The following is a 20,649-nucleotide window of genomic DNA, read 5'->3' on the forward strand; positions in this document are numbered from 1 at the left end:
TACAAATGTCAAGCAGCTGTTGCCCCGGAAGACCACAGAGTCGCGCCCTCCGATGCGCATGATTAGCAAGGTATCGGGATTCATCAGACCGTACAACGCTCTTCCACTGAGCCAACGTACAGTGCCGATGGTTACATGCCCATATCAGTCGTAGCTGATGCAGACGTGGTATTAACACTGGATCATGCACGAATTGTTGGCAGCGAAGGCCAGTCGTTAGGAGTGTTCAGATATACTTCCATTCTGCACAACACTAAAGTTTGATGTTAGGTGCGCCACAGTTCACCAACTGTCCCTTTTTAGCAGTTTGCCCAGCCTTCGGCGTCCTACATCTGTATGGGGGGTCGCCGTTTAACCTCACGACGACTGACTTACTTTCACCTTGGTTCCGCCACATGTTGAACACTCAGCACTTTTAGAACACCCGCCAAGTTGTACTGTTTCCAAAATGCTCGTATCGAGCCTGCGGGCCATCACAATCTGCAGATAGGTGGCGAGCCTTCCCCATTCTAAGCACGGACAGCGCGCTAGCTCACCCGTGCGTGATAGACTAGCAGTCTTTCCTTGCCAGGTGACGCTTCTATCACCTGAACGGGTTTCTATAGATAGTAGGTCGTTGAGCATAATGTTCTTGCTAGTCGGTGTTTGTTATAGATATTTTCGTATTCCTGCGGGCCATCACAATCTGCAGATAGGTGGCGAGCCTTCCCCATTCTAAGCACGGACAGCGCGCTAGCTCACCCGTGCGTGATAGAATAGCAGTCTTTCCTTGCCAGGTGACGCTGCTATCACCTGAACGGGTTTCTATAGATAGTAGGTCGTTGAGCATAATGTTCTTGCTAGTCGGTGTTTGTTATAGATATTTTCGTATTCTATACTAAAAAATATGTATCCTACGCCTATAAGAATGATCTAAGAGTATCATATGGAAACTAGAAGTAAATCAATAAACAATTTTTCGAGGTTTTCTTAACAACTTTTCATCTTCATACAGCGTACATGTACGTCGAGAGAAGGAAACTCGACCGGCCGGCATGCCCGAGCGGTCCTAGGCGCTTCAGTCTAAAACTGCGCGACCACTACGGGCGAGGTTGAAATTTTGCCTCGGGCATGGATTTGTGTGATGTCCTTAGGTGAGTTAGGTTTAAGTAGTTCTAAGTTCTAGGGGACTGATGACTTCAGTTGTTGAGTCCCATAGTGCTCGAGCCATTTGAATCATTTTCTGAAGGAAAGTCGTAACACCAAGAAGAAATTGTGCGTTAAAAGCGAAAGTTGGTAGGCATGTTTCAACAGTTGAAACATCGCGTCTATTCGGAATTGGCGCATTATGAGGATGCAATTTAGGCTTCACTTAAATGCACGCAGTAAAGGTCGCGAACGTTTGTTAGGTTTAAGACTGGACGTGGTGAGTTGTTGATAGTGAAGAATGCCTTTAAGCTCACAATGGCGCAACACTAACACCTCACTGACTTTGGTCGAGGTCGTGTAATAGGGCTACGACAAGCTTGATTTTAGTTCTGCGATATTGGAGGAGTACCTGGCAGGAATGTTGCCCTCGTATATGATTGCTGACAGTGCTGACCAAACAAATGTACGGTCAGCGGAAGAGAGGGCTCTGGACAGCTACGTGACACTATCGAGAGGGAAGACCATCCAGTTAGGCGTGTAGCTCTAGCCCATCGTGCTGAATTTGCAGCACCAATACGAGCAGCGGTTGGCACCAGCGTGACACTACGAACTGTTACAAATCGATTAACTCAAGGATAGTTCTGGGAGAGGCGCCCCGAAGCATGCTTTCAGCTCACTGCAAACTATCGCCACTTGCGACTGCAGTGGTGTCAAGCGATAGCACATTGGAGGGCGGTTGGTTGGTGTGTTGTGTTTCCTGGTGGAAGATGGCTGTGGCCCAATGCCAGTGATGGCCATGTGTTGACTAGGGGGAGTCCAGTTGAGGGCTTGAAACCAATCTTTCAGCCTGTTAGACACACTGGACCTACACCTGGAGTTATGGTCTGGGGTGCGATGTCGAATGACAGCAAGAGCGCAAATTTGTACATCAGTCTGGAAACTCGACCACTTGTGCTGGCATTCTTGACCAGTTTCCAACAAGATAAGGCTCACCATATACCGCTGTTATAACTTAACATGCTCTGCAGAGTGTCGACACATAAGAGCGCTCAGTAACCAGTTCTGCCTCCAGTAGAGCACATACGGGACGTAATTTGACGAGAACTCCAGCGTTATCCACAAAGAGCATTAACCGTTTCTGTATTGACCGACTAAGTGCTACAGGGATGGAACTGTATCCCATAAACTTACATCTGACACCTGTACAACAATATACATAGTCTTCAAAAATTTTTCTTTTTAAAATTCAGTCTTGATCGCACCACATAAAACATCACAGAACATAGGTGACCGCTTCGGTCATATCACATGACCATCATCAGGCCTGTAATTTAGTTTAGAAAATAATAGAAACCATACTAGATTGACAATAAAATAAGACAAAATACTTACAAGGATAAATTACAGTAAAACTTGTCATACCCATGGCATCCTTCGAAAATGGTAGGTGGAGCACTCTTTTCAACTGCTGTGATGTCAACTGGTGGCAGCAAGTGACAGACATACTCTTAAATACGAAGATGCTCCGCCTACCTCTTCTTCCTCTACCTCACGTCAACCAATCAGTGTAAAACGTGTTCACATAATCGTCAAAATGTAAAAAAAAAAACAAAGTAGAATAATAACATGAAAATAGTTATGTGTAAAATATCTCTTTATAACCATGAAACTACTTAAACATTGCATAAAATAACAATTAAAAGCTTTAAAATAACTGTACAGACGATGTATACTCAGTCTGCCCTCTATGGGCTAAGTTGGTACTACCACAATGGTTTCGAAGCCAACGATGTTGTGACGGTCTCAGACACTGCGGCATCATATCGATATGTGAGTTGTAACTCGACTGGAAGTATACACCTATGCTAGACTCAGACTGTCAGTCTAATATTAACATTATTTGCCACTGTTGATATATATAATAACGGAATGATCAGCTGCAGAGTGCTATGATATTACATACACATTTCAAAATGTCATAAAACTGATTTTATAAAAGGATTCATATTTCGTAATGTTTCTAGCAGGAAGTTTAAAATTGTGATATAAATATTTACGTAATGTTCTAAGGTACATTTCTGTCATGGATACAACTGAGTCCTATGATTTTCTGAACAAAAGAGTACATATGTGTTCATACAACAGTAGTTCCACGGTTATAAAGAGATATTTTATACATAACTACTTTTATGTTATTATTCTGCTTTGTTTTTTTTACGTTGTGACGATTATGTAAAACCGTTTTACACTGACTGGTTGACGTGAGGTAGAGGGAAAAGAGGTAGGCGGAGCATCTTCGTATTTAAACATATGCCAGTCACTTGCTGGCACCAGTTGACATTACAGCAGCTGAGAAGAGTGCTACACCTACCATCTTCGAAGGATGCAACGTGTATAACAAGTCTTACTGTGTTTAATCCTGATAAGCATTTTGTCATATTTTATTGTCAATCTAGTAAGGTTTCTATTACTTTCTAAATTAAATTACAGGTCTGATGTCTGATGATGGTCATGTGATATGACCGAAACTAGTGACCTATGTTCTTGTAGCATATGTGGTATGATAAAGACTGAACTTCAAAAAAAAATTTTTTAAATTTTATCGTTGTCCAAAAATGTTTATTAAAATTGTATAGTGGATACAAATTTGAGAGCTTTAATTAAACGTTCTGGCGGTTACGCTGGTTGTTAATGTAGCAGTATTTCACATCTGCAATGGCTTATATCTTTCTTAAATTAACCTGCGACCTTGGAATTCTAACCACTTGCGCATGTTTCTTAGACAAATATATTCCTGAAGTTACATTACTCTATATTAATTAGATTTTTTGCTACGATTTTTGCCACCAGTGTATAACATTTCAGCTCCTCAACACCAAATTAAAACGTTCCACTTAAATTTGTTTACACTTATAGCGATCCCAGCTTCCTCAACCAAATTAAAACGTTGCATTAGTAGGTGTCTGCCTCGTGCAAAAGGTCTTGAGTTCATATTGACGACAACAAGTAATTCTTCATTACAGACGTTTATTTACAAACAGAACTGACAGACTTCACAGACTCCACAACTGACACTCCGAGCTAACCGCACTGCACATCCGAACTGGCAACTGACAACTCCTAGGTGTATTAATATCTTTCCAAACAATGAGAGTCTTTGACAATGTTTTGTTTACAATAAGATAGCAATTCACGACTTAAAACTAAATTAGACATTACAGAATTTTAGTACAGATTAAAGTAAGTAAAAGGATCAGTACATATAAATTCTTACAAGCATAATTTCCAAATAGATTTTACAACATTTTTCTACCAGCTTCTGGATAACCTTCACCAGATTTGTACCGATGTTTCCAGAAATATCTTGACATTTGATTCTGGATATTTCTTGAGTGATTTAGAACAACTATTCATATGTAAAATGATTTAAATCGTGTTTCAAAACGTAAATAAATCTTTTTACCAATATTTCTCGATACAAATCGTCTTTCGAAATTAGGTTATGAAACAGTTTTCACAAGTTTTCGTATTTTTGCGATCATAATATAGAATTTCTCCATAGAAAGTTCCAGAAGTGTGCATTAAACGTTCATTTACAGACTTTCTCTTTAGCTGGTGAGTTTTTAAAAGTATCTTGTCCATATTATACGAAATAATTTAGCTCAAAACTGATAATTTATACAATTAATCAGAGCTACATCAAAGAGTGAGTCTTTCTTTTACAAAATGAAATATAATTACAAAATTGAACGAAAATAGGTTACTAATACTAATATATATTTACATTAGTTCTATTTTTGTTCTTTCTGTGCAAAATGTCCTAATATTGACACAGTACAATATTTAAACATCACCAAAGTTTCCCTTTACATTTTGCGTATCTGTATCGACATCCCCTAAAAGTCTACAGTATCGAATACTTCAAAATGTCCTAATATGTCCTGTAATGTTACACAACACCCCCATCAGTACTTCCACGTGAAACACGGAAGGGTTGATGTCCTTACATTACAAAACAGAAAAGTTTTACACACATCTTTGGTGTCTTCTTTCTTGAAGACCGGTGATCTTCTTTCTTGAAGGTCGGTGATCTTCTTCCTTAAAGGTCGGTATAACTCAATGCCACACACTGTATTTCAGTCTCATCTTCACAGTCCGTATGGTTTCCATATACACTGCAGGCTATCACAGGCTGCAATAGCACAGTCCGCTATGAATATACAGCATACAGTGGTCAAACCCAGTTAAACATTAGCAAAAGCATTTAATAGTCGGTGGACCGCTTTTTAAAGACACAGAAATTTGAATTCTCTAAAGTCTAATTACTCAAGAAAATTTACTCTAAATAATTTCTTAAAGCTAAGAGAGGATAGACTGATAGATGGAGAAAATTGATTACACAGGATCATAGAATGTGTAAGATGCAATGCCAGAATACGAAAATGAAATATGACAATTGCATAGCTAGGGGACCTAGTGCTCGCCAAATACTTAGCACACAAAGAATGTATGCTCCCCTGAGGAATCAGATAAATACAACATAACAAAGTATACAAAAATATCCTGGTAAGATTACATATAAAAGTCTATAAACATCTATTATCTAAAATACTTTTTTACATTTTTTTATACAATTTCAGTTCGGTCACGTTTCGTAGGCCAAACAGTCTGCCAGAATTTGGGTGGACTAGACGGTAAGCATTCGGATGAGGATTGTCCTGAATCTTGAAAGGTCCAATGTATATGTCAAAAAAATTTTTTTATTCACCACTGATGGCTTTAGACTTCTCTTGTGTTTTAACAAGGACCAAGTCTTCAATTTTAAATTGAGTAGGCTTCAATCTTTTGTCATGTCTACATTTCCTCTTATCACCTTGAGATTTCATGGTCTTTCTCACTATTTCCTCTCTCTCTTGAGTACTTAATGGTTTGCAGACTGGAAAATCAATGAAATCACTAATTGGATGTGGTGGTTTGCTATTATACTGTATTTCATAAGGCGAAAACCCTGTTGAGGAATGCTGTAGGCTGTTCACAACATCTGCGAATTTCTCAACATAGTCAATCCAACTAGCATGATCAGTATTGCAGTAGGTTCTAAAGAATCGCCCAATTTCCCTCATGTATCTCTCCGAAGGGTTCCCGACGGATGATAAGCTGAAATAAGAATGTGACTTATATTTTCATCTTCAACAAAAGCTTTCCATACTCCAGAAGTAAATTGAGTCCCATTGTCTGATAAGATTTTCTGAGGTTTTCCAACCCTGCCAAAATAGTCTCCTCTGATTTTTGAAATAATGCTCTTACTGTTTGCCTTGCGAAGAGGATATAACTTAATGAATTTTGAAAAAACATCAACCATAACAAAAATGTAGCAATAGCCTCCTCTGGTCTTCGGTAATGGTCCATATAAGTCGAGAGCGACTAACTCGTGTTGTTCTTTTGGTAAGATGTTTTGCATCAATCCTCGACAAGTTTGGTTGGATACTTTTACTCTTTGGCACCTGTCACAACCCGTAAAAATTTTTCTAAACCTTCTTGATATGTTGTTAAAGAACACATTTTCTTGGATTTTCTGGATACACTTTTGAATCCCACAATGACCAAAACTTTTATGAATGTACTTGATGAGTACATTGATGTACTGTTCTGGCCAACATAATTTCCATACATCGCTATCTACACTGTTTCTCTTGAATAGAATCCCCTTGTAGATTTTGTAATAATCTCCCACTTTTTCATGTCCCTTTTTCCCTAAATAACTTTTGACCAGTTTACAGTTCTCATCGTGGTTCTGATTCCGTCGGATGTCATTACAAATGTCTCTGATTTCTTGTTCATTGTCCACCCCTCTTAAATACATAATTTTGAATTCTTTTTCACATTCCCCACTGTCATCTTCAAAGTCATCCCCCACAGGTAGTCTAGATAAAGCATCAGCAACTACATTATCGGGTCCTCTAAGATATTTTATTGAGTAATTAAATTGTTGTAACAAGAGTGCCCACCTGATAATCCTTCCATGATGCAACCTACATTCTTGAATATAAATTAATGCCTTATGGTCTGTGTAGACAACTACCTGGTTTCCCAATAAACAATTTCTGAATTTAGAAAATGCCCAGTAAATGGCCAAAAGCTCTTTCTTGGTAACAGTGTATTGCCTCTCATGTTTTTTCAAGGTTCGACTAGCAAAAGCAATAGACCTGTGTTCAATTTTCCCATTTATATTTACTTCTTGGGAAAGGTGAGCACCTAGGCCATAATCACTACTATCTGCCATAATGCAAAAAGGTAAACTTAAATCAGGATGGTACAAAATTTGACTGTTACATAACTGTGTTTTTATTTCTTCAAAAGCAGCTTCACATTCCTGATCCCAAACCCACATTGCGTTTTTCTTCAGCAATCTGTTAAGACTTGGAGCATTTAGAGCTTGGGTACTAATGAACTTTCTGTAGTAACCGCACAACCCGAAAAATGACTTTAGTTGTTTCTTGGTTATTGGAATTGGGAATTTTGCAATTGGTTCGAGTTTTTCAGGATCTGGCAAAATACCTTCCTCAGAAATACTGTGCCCCAGAAACTTCAATTTTTTCATACCAAACTTACATTCAGATAATTTAAGTGACATTCCCCCTTTCCTTAATCTATTGCAAAACCTCCCTCAAAGTATTAACATGTTCTTCCCAAGTTTCTCCACTGATCAAAATGTCATCTACATACACAGTTAATTTTGATAAAAGATCTTTTCCCAAAACAAAGTCAAGTGCTCTAATGAATTCGGCTACTGAGACATTCAGCCCAAATGGTACCACACAATACTGGTAACATCTTCCCCCATACAAAAAGGCAGTATACTTTCTGGAATCATTTTCTAATTCTACTTGGTGAAATCCTGATGTGAGATCTAAACTGGTCATGTATTTCATTCTTTCAAATTTATGAAGTAATTCGTCTATATTCTCGGGATGATCGGTCTCTCTCTCCAGATACTTATTTAGGTGTCTTGAATCCAGTACAAGCCTGACACTGCCATCACGTTTTGCAACCACTACCAAAGGATTATTGTATTGGCTCTTACTTCTCTCAATGATGCCCCACTCTTCCATCTTTTGAAGTTCCTTTTCTACATCTTTTCTCTTTGCAATGGGTACACTATAAGGTTATATAAAGAATGGTTCATATGGTTTTAATCTGAGTTTACATTGATAATTCTTTACTCTGCCAGGTCTATCATCAAAAACATCACAGTAATTCCACAATAATCTTTCTAACTCTACCTTCTTGGTTCAAATTATCTGATTCCCGTAATTTTCTTGAACTATATCCCCATATTCTCCATCATCATAATCCTTAGTAATTTCCTCTACACAATAACCACTGTCTTCAGAAAATGTAACGTCCCTAATTTCAATTCCCTTATCAGCACAGTTTTGAACCAACATGTCAGTATTGGAACATACTCTCGTCTTAGGACCAATAAAGGTAAACAAACTCTTTTCGCAATCAAATGCTGCATTAGCTTTTAATATCCAGTCCATACCCAACAATACATTCTCATTTAGGTCACTTATTACAAGACATCCTTGAGTAGACTGTACATCATTTATACTGAAGGACAACAACACCTGTCTATTAACAATTTTGCTCAGTTTGCCGGTAATGCCTGTAATTTTTTACCAACAACTGGTAATTCAACAAAGTCAGGATCACGCTTAATTATATCTCTTAATTGGCTTGAAATGGCACTAATTGGACGCCCTGCGTCAATCAAACAATACCCTTCCCAACCTGCAGCTTTAATTTTTATGTATGGTCTACCAATAGTGGTGTTTTCCCTTTCTTCCTGTTCTTCATACAAAAGATCTTCTGCTATCTCATAATACCTATGTTCCATATTTAGGTTTTCTTTATTAGGCAATACTTTCTTCAAACTTCTAGGTCTATTGGCATTTACTGGAATGTCTGGATTACTATTTACCTCAGACACATCCTGACTAGTACCCCGTTTGATGATTTCATTAGGTTTAAAAGCAGAAACTGGTTCACAAATTTCCCTTAATTTGATCTTAACATCGTTGTTATCACTGTAATCTTTAAATTTGTCCCAAACAGATTTCAAAATAATCTCAGATGCATCAGCACAATCAACCCCCCTGTCTCCTGATGTATTACAAAGCTGAACTGGCACAATCTGATTCTCATGTGGAATGTAGTTAGAGTTCCTGGCACAACTATTCTCAACACTATTGCTTATAACATCCTCCTTAACTTCAACATAAACTATTCTAGCCAATTCACCATCAAAATCTTCTAGTACATAATCACCATTAGCCTTAACATCAACATTATCATCATTATTGCCTGAGCTTACACTACAAACACTACTAGTATCACCAACATTACTCACAACACCATCTTCACCAACCACATCCACATGAATATCAGACTTTCCAGAAACTTCAGTACGAACATCATTATGACAACTTACATCTAAAACATCACCACACATAAGTTTGTACAATCCAAAATTATCAAAGTTATCCTTACCTTTCATTTCAGCATTAGGTGCTTCTTCTTGATTATATAAATTTGTAATTATATCATCTTCTAAGCCTACTTCATCAAAGGTAGCCTGGTTCCTATTACAGTTTTTTCTAGTATTTTCTCTGATGACATTCCAAAATTTCCTGTCAAATTTAATTTTTTCATTACCTCTATCTACAGATCGATCATAAGCATACTGTCTATACTGGTTAGGTCTCTGATTATAGTGCTGTCTGTTCCGGGTGAAATTAGCCTGATTTTGAAAATTCCTTGCCCCAAACTGACAGACTCCCAGTGGAGCATTTAGTCGTTTAAAGGCCTATGTCTGTCGTTTCCCTGCCTCGGGTTACCTTCTCTCATGTCATTACCCCAGGACCTGTTTCGATTTTCCCATTCTCTGTTTGAATTAAAGAGCTCATCATTCCACCCAAAATTTCTTCTGTCATTGCTATTATAATTATCCCTGTTGTTGTTAAAGTTTCTTCGTTCACTATTATTGTTATTATTTCCACGGTTTGGTTCCCACCCTCTGTGTGATGAACCTACAAAGTCGTTAAATCTGTTGTTTTGTTCAAAGGCTCTATGAAGTTTGTCCACATATTTCAAGAATTGTTCTATGGACTCATCTGGACCATATACTAAACCCCATTGTACTCTTTTCGGAAGTCTCCGTTTTAGTGCATCAATTTGAGTTAGCTCATCAAATGGCTTATCCAGGTACACTAATTTTTGCAACTGTTTCTCACAATAGGCTTTCATTGACCCATCAGATTCTCTGTAACTAGGACCATTCAAGAATTCACTTTTGATTCGAGCTTGCTCAGTTTCAGACCAAAATTTGGTTAGAAAACATTTTTCGAAATCTTCAAAGGACATTTCCGTGGAATAATTCTAATTGGCCCATGAAAACGCCTCACCATCAAGTAACTTCTTTACAAATTTTATCTTAACACAATCTGTAATTATGGACGTGAACTGCTCCTTGCAGAATTGCATGAAGTCTTTTGGGTGTATATTCCTGTCACCGGGATAAGTTTTAATGGGAAAATTTCCCAATACCCCATTACAACTATTACTAAAATCTTTTTGCAACACAGTTTCTTGTATTTCTACAAATTTTCTGTCCACAGTTTTTTTGACATTACCTCCTCTACTACAAATTTCTGTGACCTTTTTGTCAGAATCAGATTTGAAAGATTCAATTTCGCTTTCAAAAAATCGTTTTGTCTGGTCAAATTCATTTCTCAGTTGAGAATTTTCCTCATTTACAAAATCAACAACTTTTTTAAGTTTTGACTGGTTATTTGAAATTTCGTTACTTAAATCAGTTTCAAGGACAGAAATTTTGCTCTTAACCGTGTCCACACGACAACTAAGTTCTTTTTGGTTTGACTCAAAAGTAATTCGCCATTCTTCGAGAACCTGATTAGTGTGAGCAATCTGTTCTGTATTTGAATTTATTTCTGATTTTAAATCACACACAGCCTTCGAAATCGACCTGTCCATCTGTTGTTGTGTCTGTTCAATTTGTTGACGTAATTCGGCACGAGAATCGTCCATCTTCGAGTTTGTGTTATCCAACTTCGAGTTTAACTATGAAAACATTTGTTTTAACATTTCCAACATTCGCAAACTATCAGAAGCACTTTCCCTAATAGGTGTACTCGCTACACCGCTGTCAATACTGAAATCTGCGTCTTTTTCCATTATTTTAGGAAGCAGGTACTTATCTTAGTGTCCGTCGGCGGTCCGGTGTCCGTGTTTTGCGAAATTTCAATTCCAGGATGGTTTCGCTCGGTTGATTCACTCCTCTTCCTGTGACCCCAGAATCGACGTATTTACTTCTGAAGAATGACTGGTCCGTCGTATATCCTCTTCTTGTGGTCCCAAAACAGTCGTATTTTCCTCTTGTGATCCCAGAAGAGTCGTATTTTATTTTGAAGAATCACTGGTTGGTCGTCATATCCTCTGCTTCCTCCACCAAATTATAACATTTCAGCTCCTCAACACCAATTTAAAACGTTCCACTTAAATTTGTTTGCACTTATAGCGATCCCAGCTTCCTCAACCAAATTAAAACGTTGCATTAGTAGATGTCTGCCTCGTGCAAAAGGTCTTGAGTTCATATTGACGACAACAAGTAATTCTTCATTACAGACGTTTATTTACAAACAGAACTGACAGACTTCACAGACTCCACAACTGACTCTCCGAGCTAACTGCACTGCACATCCGAACTGGCAACTGACAACTCCTAGGTGTATTAATATCTTTCCAAACAATGAGAGTCTTTGACAATGTTTTGTTTACAATAAGATAGCAATTCACGACTTAAAACTAAATTAGACATTACAGAATTTTAGTACAGATTAAAGTAAGTAAAAGGATCAGTACATATAAATTCTTACAAGCATAATTTCCAAATAGATTTTACAACATTTTTCTACCAGCTTCTGGATAACCTTCACCAGATTTGTACCGATGTTTCCAGAAATATCTTGACATTTGATTCTGGATATTTCTTGAGTGATTTAGAACAACTATTCATATGTAAAATGATTTAAATCGTGTTTCAAAACGTAAATAAATCTTTTTACCAATATTTCTCGATACAAATCGTCTTTCGAAATTAGGTTATGAAACAGTTTTCACAAGTTTTCGTATTTTTGCGATCATAATATAGAATTTCTCCATAGAAAGTTCCAGAAGTGTGCATTAAACGTTCATTTACAGACTTTCTCTTTAGCTGGTGAGTTTTTAAAGGTATCTTGTCCATATTATACGAAATAATTTAGCTCAAAACTGATAATTTATACAATTAATCAGAGCTACAGCAAAGAGTGAGTCTTTCTTTTACAAAATGAAATATAATTATAAAATTGAATGAAAATAGGTTACTAACACTAATATATATTTACATTAATTCTATTTTTGTTCTTTCTGTGCAAAATGTCCTAATATTGACACAGTACAATATTTAAACATCACCAAAGTTTCCCTTTACATTTTGCGTATCTGTATCGACATCCCCTAAAAGTCTACAGTATCGAATACTTCAATATGTCCTAATATGTCCTGTAATGTTACAAGTCTATACTTTTTATACTGCATAATTTTAGAAATGTCCTTCTGGACGTTTATGAGGGTATAGTGTAATAATTTGGTGTAAACGCTCAAGAACTTTTAGATGGATTTGGTAACAACGTTAAAGTAGACTTGTCTTTATGTAGGAGTATAGTTTATCACATATAAAATTAAACTAAATGTATATGTATGAAACTTCTTTGCAGATTAAAACTGTGTGCCGGACCGAGACTCGGACTCGGGACCTTTGCCTTTCGCGGGCAAGTGCTCTACCGTCTGAGCCACCTAAGCACGACGCACTCCCCGTCCTCATAGCTTTCATGCATCTAGTACCTCGTCTCCCATCTTCCAAACTTCACAGAAGCTCTGCCAGAAGGTTTCATTTCAGGGCACACTCCGCAGTATTGTGAAAATTTTATTCTAAAAGTATATGTATTCTATCTATTAAGGTTTGAATTGTTGCTGTAAAATTGTTTGCAAGACTCAGATTAGATAACTGATGTGAAATTATTATCATAAGTAGGTAATAGCGAATGCAAGGTAAAATACGAAGATTGCATGGTTCAGCGTAAACGACTCTTTAGATTAGCCAAGTATAAGTAATTGTTGCTGTTGTGGTCTTCAGTCATGAGACTGGTTTGATGCAGCTCGCCAAGCTACTCTATCCTGTGCAAGCATCTTCATCTCCCAGTACCTACTGCAGCCAACATCCTTCTGAATCTGCTTAGTGTATTCATCTCTTGGTCTCCCTCTACAATTTTTACCCTCCACGCTGCCCTCCAATTCTAAATTTGTGATCCCTTGATGCCTCAAAACATGTCCTACCAACCGGTCCCTTCTTTTTCTCAAGTTGTGCCACAAACTCCTCTTCTCCCCAATTCTATTCAATACCTCGTCATTAGTTATGTGATCTACCCATCTAATCTTCAGCATTCTTCTGTAGCACCACATTTCGAAAGCTTCTATTCTCTTCTTGTCTGAACTATTTATCGTCCATGTTTCACTTACATACATGGCTACTATCCATACAAATACTTTCTGAAACGACTTCGTGGCACTTAAATCAATACTCGATGTTAACAAATTTCTCTTCTTCAGAAGCGCTTTTCTTGCCATTGCCTGTCTACATTTTATGTCCACAGTTACTATGCTCCCCAAATAGCAAAACTCCTTTACTACTTTAAGTGGCTAATTTCCTAATCTAATTCCCTCAGCATAACCCGACTTAATTCTACTACATTCCATTATCCTCGTTTTGATTTTGTTGATGTTCATCTTATACCCTCCTTTCAGGACACTGTAAATTCTGTTCAACTGCTCTTCCAAGTCCTTTGCTGTCTCTGATAGAATTACAATGTCATCGGCGAACCTCAAAGTATTTATTTCTTCTCCGTGGATTTTAATAACTACTCTGAACTTTTCTTTCGTTTCCTTTACTGCTTGCTCAATATACTGATTGAATAGCATCGGGGATAGGCTGCAACCCTGGCTCACTCTCTTCCCAACCACTGCTTCCCTTTCATGTTCATTGACTTTTATAACTGCCATCTACTTTCTGTACAAATAGTAAAAAGCCTTACGCTCTCTGTATTTTACCCCTGCCGCCTTCAGAATTTGAAAGAGAGTATTCCAGTCAACATTGTCAAAAGTTTTCTCTAAGGTAAGTAATTAAATAAGTGAACTAAACAGGCGCGTTGCTCTGCAGGTCGTCGTACGTGTCGGTGCTGACGATCGTGGCGTTCAGCCTGGAGCGCTACCTGGCCATCTGCTACCCCATCTACTCGTACACGATGAAGGGCCTGCACAGCGCGCTCGGCATCATCGCCGTGCTCTGGATGATCGCCTTCGTGTCCGCCGTCCCCTTCGCCTACTACACCACCGTAGACTACGTCGAGTACCCTCCAGGTATGCCGGCAGCAGGCTCAATCGCAGGCGATCTGTCTCCAAGCAGCTCGTTGCAACCGTGCCACATCCCGCTGTATTTATTTTATGTGCACTGTACGATAATTCTTCTACTTGTACCTTAACTCTTGTACTCATTTGCATGAAAATAATTTCTCGTATTGAATAATGAAAATTAAAGTCATATATGGAATTTCGAGGGTCTGAAGTTGTTTCAATCTTTACAGAGACCGTGTAATAATTTCAACGTCACACCACACTGAAGAGCCAAAGAAACTGCTGCACCTGAATAATATCGCGTAGAGCACACGCGAGCACGCAGAAGTGCGGCAACACGACTTTATATGGTTTCGACTAATGTCTGAAGTAGTGCTGGAGGGAATTGACAAGTGAATCTTGCAGGGGTGAATGCCCATGAATATCCATAAATCCGTAAGAATACGAGAGAGTGGAGATCTCTTCTGAACGGCACGTTCCAAGACTTCCCATATTTGTTCAATAATGTTCATGTCTGGGTAATCTGGTGCCTTTTAATTTCAAATGGCTCTGAGTACTGTAGGACTTACCATCTGAGGTCATCAGTCCCCTAGAACTTAGAACTACTTAAATCTAACTAACCTAAGGACATCACACACATCCATGCCCGAGGCAGGATTCGAACCTGTGACCGTAGCAGTCGCGCGGTTCCGGACTGAATCACCTAGACCCGATCGGCCACTGCGGCCGTCGGTGCCCATTGAAAGAGTATTCGTGGAGTCATTCTGTAGCAATTCTGGACATGTGGGGTGTCGTATTGTCCAGCTGGAATGGTCCAATTCAGTCGGAAAGCACAATGTACAAGACTGGTTGCAGGAGGTCAGACAACATGCCTACATACACGTCACCTAGCAGAGTCGTGTCTAGACGATCAAGAATCCTATATCACTCTAACTGTACAGGCCCCACACAACTATACAGCTTCAACCAGCTTGAACAGTCCCCTGCTGAGATGCAGGGCCCATAGAATGACGTGATGTCTCCTTACCTGTACACGTCCATCGGCTCGACATAATTTGAAACGGACCCTCCAATCAGGCAACAAGTTTCCAGTCAACAACTGTCGAATGTCGGTGTTGAGGCGTACAGGCGAGGCGTAAAGTTTTGTGTAGTGCAGTCATCAAGAGTACATGAGTGGTCCTTCTGAAAGCTTGCTGACAGGCCAGCACAGGAATCTGCAGCAATTTGCGGACGGGTTGCACTTCTGTAACGTTGAACGATTCTCTTCAATCATCGTTTGTCACGTTCTTGCAGGATCTTTATCCGGCCGCAGCGATGTCGGAGATTTGATGTTGTACCTGATTCCTGATAATCACGGTATACTCGTGAAATTCTCGTACAGGGAAGTTCCCACTTCATCGCTGCCTCGGAGATGCTCGTGCGCCGACCGTAACTCTACGTTCAAACTCACTTAAATCTTGATAACCTCTCATAGTACCAGCAGTAACCGATCTAACAACTGAGCCATTCAAGTTTCGTCTTATATAGGCGTTGCCGACAACAGCGCCGTATTCTGCCTGTATACGCATCTCTTTATTTGAATACGCACACCTATACCCGTTTTTTTGGTGCTTAAGTGTGATATTCGCTGAATTAGAGTAATAGGGACTGGCTATAATTACAGCGCAGACTCTCACAGGGATTCAGTGCGGGCTGTAGCTATCGTATGGCCCCTAACGGTTGTTCTAATACGTTAATAAGGAACTGATGCACGAAAGAAAACTTGTTTCCAGTTTTGGCCATCAGTTGCAAACCTGGCGCTGTGCTCTGTTTGTATCACGGTGTGAGGTCATTTGATAAGCCATAACATGTGTGAACAGCGTGGGTATCGAGATGAGAAATTGTGCACCGTTAGTGAAACTGTCTTATGAGAACTGCAGCAAACACAAAGCTCCAATGAGGGTGCACCGTCGGCTGAGAAGTTTGAGGAGTTGCCAAGCCGTTTTGGGTATTCATCTTGGTTATTAATAAAGCGCTTTAGCTGTTTACAGTCCTCTATTATTGGATCACTGCCGGTTTCGTAGTAGTAAGAGCGACATCTTCAGGTGAACATATGATTAGCTGAAAAGCTCGGAACTTCGTTTCCAAAATTCGTTGTCCGTCAGATGTCATTGGATGGCTTAAAGAAGATCATAACGAAATTCGGCAACACAGGTGAGTTCGGTGTGGCTCCTCGATGAGGAGGGCGTAGTGTCTTGGTTGAAGTTATAGGTGAGGTGACTGTCCACACAGTGCGTATCCCGGGTAGAGTTAGCTCTCGTGCAGCGTCACGAGAATTGTCCATCTCCTGGCCAACGGTACGGGAAGTTTTGCGGTCTATTTTACACCTTTGCCTAGTACAAGCTCAAGACGGTGCAGGAACTGAAACCTCATGATTCGCAGCAACGTTCTGAATTTGCTCTTCGGTTTCTGGGACGGATCGAAGTTGATGATATGAGGCCGGGCAATATTCAGTTGACTGACAGGCACGATTTACACTGTAAGGTGCACTGAATACACAGAACTGCCGAATTTGGGGTGCTGTTGTGCGTGAAGAGCAATTGCACTCGCTGTGTGTGACCGTGAGCTGTGATTTCAACAGAATCTTTATTGTCGGTCCACTCTTTTGTGAAGAGAATAAACCCACAGATCGTGCCAGGGCTCCCGTGTCATCAGCACATTATCGGGACCTCCTCGTATTGTATGTGAGTCCTGATTTGTAAGAGAGCAACTGCATGGAAACCGCTGTTCTCACTCAAGATGGGGCATCATTTCATGTCACGCGTCCAGTGAAAGATCAGCTAAACGCAAATTTCCACGAACGTTTTACCTCCAAAGATTTTGCAGAAGCGTGACTAGCACTTTCACCTCATCTGAATCGATGTAATGTTTAGCTCTGGGGATACGTAAAAGGACGCGTTTACAAGCGACACGTTCGGTCTCCAGCTGATCTGTAGGCCAGTATACAACAATACGTTGCTGAGATTTCACAGGAAGTGCTGCGAGCAGCTGTTGATAACCTCGTTTTTCGGGTGTACCTTCCCGTCGAAGTTTCCGGTGCTCATACTGAGCAAACTGTATAAACAGAGGTTAATACTAAAATCAACATGATGCCTTTCTCATGTGTTAAACCTTTTCTGACCACGTCCTGTTCCTAATCGAGTACACATGCAAACATTTCTGTACTTCTTTCCTATGTTCACTGTGCCACTTTCGTAACTGGTGGCCAAAGCGGGAACTAATCTTTTTTCAGCGTAAGTGGTTTCGTAATAACGCATTACAATATCTAAGATGTTACGCTGCCATGCTACACTGAAGAGCCAAAGAAACTGGCATACTTGCGTAATACGCGTAGGGCCCCCTTCAACACGCAGAAGTGCCGCAACACGATGTGGCATGGACTAGAAAATTGTATGAAGTAGCGCAGGAGGAAACTGGCATCATGAACCCTGCTGGGCTGTCCATAAATCCGTAAGGGTACGACAAGGTGGAGGTCTCTTTTGAACAGCACATTGCAAAGAATCCCAGACACGCTTAATACCGTACATGTCATGGGAGTTTGGTGGGCAGCGGAAGTTTTCTAACTCAGGCGAGTGTTCCTGGAGCCACGCAGTGGCAGTTCTGGACGTGTGGGGTCGCATTGTCCTGCTAGAATGCGTAATGTACATCTACGTGATTACTCTGCTATTCACAATATAATACGTGGCAGAGGGCTGAATGAACCACCTTCAAGCTGTCTCTCTACCGTTCCATTCTAGAATGGCACGCGGGATAAACGATCATATAAATTTTTCTGTGCCACCCCTGATTTCTCTTATTCTATCGTGATTATCTTTTCTCCCTATGTAGGTGGGTGCCAACAGAATGTTTTCGCTATCGGAGGAGAAAACTGGTGATTGAAATTTAATGAGAAGATCCCGTCGGAACGGAACAGGCCTTTCCTTTAATGATTGCCACTCCAATTAAACGTAACATGTCCGTGGTACTATCTCCCCTATTTCCCAGTAATACAAAACGAGCTGCCCTTCTTTGTACTTTTTCGATGTCATGCGTTAGTCCTAGGTGATGCGTACCCCACATCGCACTGCAGTACTCCAGAATAGGGCGGACAAGCTTGGTGTAATCAGTCTCTTGAGTTGACCTGCGGCAATGAATCGCAGTCTTTGGTTTGCTTAACCCACAACATTATCTATGTGACAGTTCCACTATAGTTTAATTGTAACTGTAATCCCTAAGTATTTAGATTAATTTACAGTCTTCAGATTTGTGTGACTTATCGCATAATCGAAATTTAGTGGATTTCTTTTAGTACTCATGTGAAAAATTTCTCACTTTTCTTTACGCTGGGTCAATTGCCCCTTTTCGCACTATACAGATATCTTATCATTTAGCAATTAATTTTGGTTATCTGATGATTTTACAAAATGGTAAATGATAGCATCATCTGCAAACAGTCTTAGACGGCTATTAAAATTGTCTACTATATCGTTAACCCATAAACAGAAACATAGGCTGATAGTACATAATTAAAAACATCCGGTCTGAGAGACCTGATTTTCCTCTTCGATATTTTTTCATAGTTTTAACATTTTTAGGAGTTTGTTTGTGGGTTTATGACAGTATTTTTATGTGGAACATTAAACTGAGTTAGTTTTTAGTTTTATTTATCAAAGTTAACAAAGTTATTACATAAAGTGTAGCTAAGAAAGTAATATTGTAACTGTTTATGAAAACCAACGTTTATTCATTTTTGACTACACATGTGGTACTCACTTTCCTGCTTCTCTCCAGACTTACTGGCTTGTTACACTGAATACACTTGTAGGAAGTCTTTCGGTCTTTGGAAGATGGGCACTTCCTCTTCTCATGTTTATCGCTTGGAATTTGACCACCTCCTCCAGCAACAGATTCCTCTTCAAGCCGCTCTTCCCGTATGATATCACGAGGCATGTTAGGAATGCTGAGCCGTCGTCTGAAGTGCGGTTCTATCAGAGAGTGTGCCAATGTCTTATTAAATCTCACCCTTTTGATAATCGGGGTTTGTCGATAGCACAAGGAAAGAATTAAACTGTTCACAACCTATGTTTATAAGTGTTTAAAAATAGCTAACGGCCATCTTCTAGATTTCCTATTGGAAGAATATAGGGCACATTTAAGTCCAGAGAGTCTACTCCACCTTTTGTTTTGTTACAATAGCAGATAACGTCTGGCTTTTTCTTGACACAGTCCGTTTCGATGCCGTGGTGCATTGAAGATATGAGAACAACTGCTCTGTTCTTCTTGGGAACAACAGACCACAAAGTAAAAGGTAAATCATTTGCAAAACCATAGAGAACTGATTCAACTAGTCTACATTTATCAGACTTGAATTCTGGTGGAATAATCGTTTGACTTTTTTTAATGGTTCCAACAAATGTCAGTAAACTTTTTCTCAGTTCTTATACCTGTTCCATGGATGGAAACCAACTATCTGCAGTGACGTTTCTGTTTGAACCTTCAGTTGGTTTTCATAGGCGCACTGTTGATTGCGTAGGTTTATAAAGATCTTTTTCTTCTTCACTTACTCCATCTGCCATCACTGTTCATTCCAGGATAAATGTGAGCATTGAAAAGGTATGAAGTAAATGAGTCATCCATGCATAGTATCTTGATACCATAATTGGCGGGATTCTTCGGCATATAAATGCCTCCCTCTGAAAGCAACAAGCCTTTCTTCAGCCGTCACATTCTCAGTAATGCAATACATATGCTGGGAATTGTATATGAACTTGATGAATATTCCAGAGATGGCAGCCTCGGTCACTGTTTTTCCTCACCTCAGGTGTTGTAGAATCATCAAACGGTAGGCAGTTCATCAGTATTTCAAACTATTTGACAGGCATCGTTGTTCTAAATATTAATTTTCAAGTGAGGTCCTTGGCGAAGAGAGAGATGACACTTTCGTGGCAGATTTGAAAATGGATGCCAATC

General features: G+C 39.5%; 1 protein-coding gene across 1 annotated transcript in view; it reads left to right on the plus strand.

The window, feature by feature from the left end:
- Positions 1 to 20,649, plus strand: part of LOC126281901 (neuropeptides capa receptor-like) — a 1,128,817-nt gene that overhangs the window by 983,773 nt on the left and 124,395 nt on the right. The window contains exon 4 of the mRNA XM_049981224.1: positions 14,468 to 14,667. Within this exon, the coding sequence (XP_049837181.1) occupies positions 14,468 to 14,667 (200 nt within the window). The remainder of the gene's footprint in view (positions 1 to 14,467; positions 14,668 to 20,649) is intronic.

The sequence above is a fragment of the Schistocerca gregaria genome, chromosome 7 (assembly GCF_023897955.1).
Source record: "Schistocerca gregaria isolate iqSchGreg1 chromosome 7, iqSchGreg1.2, whole genome shotgun sequence".
NCBI lineage: Eukaryota > Metazoa > Arthropoda > Insecta > Orthoptera > Acrididae > Schistocerca > Schistocerca gregaria.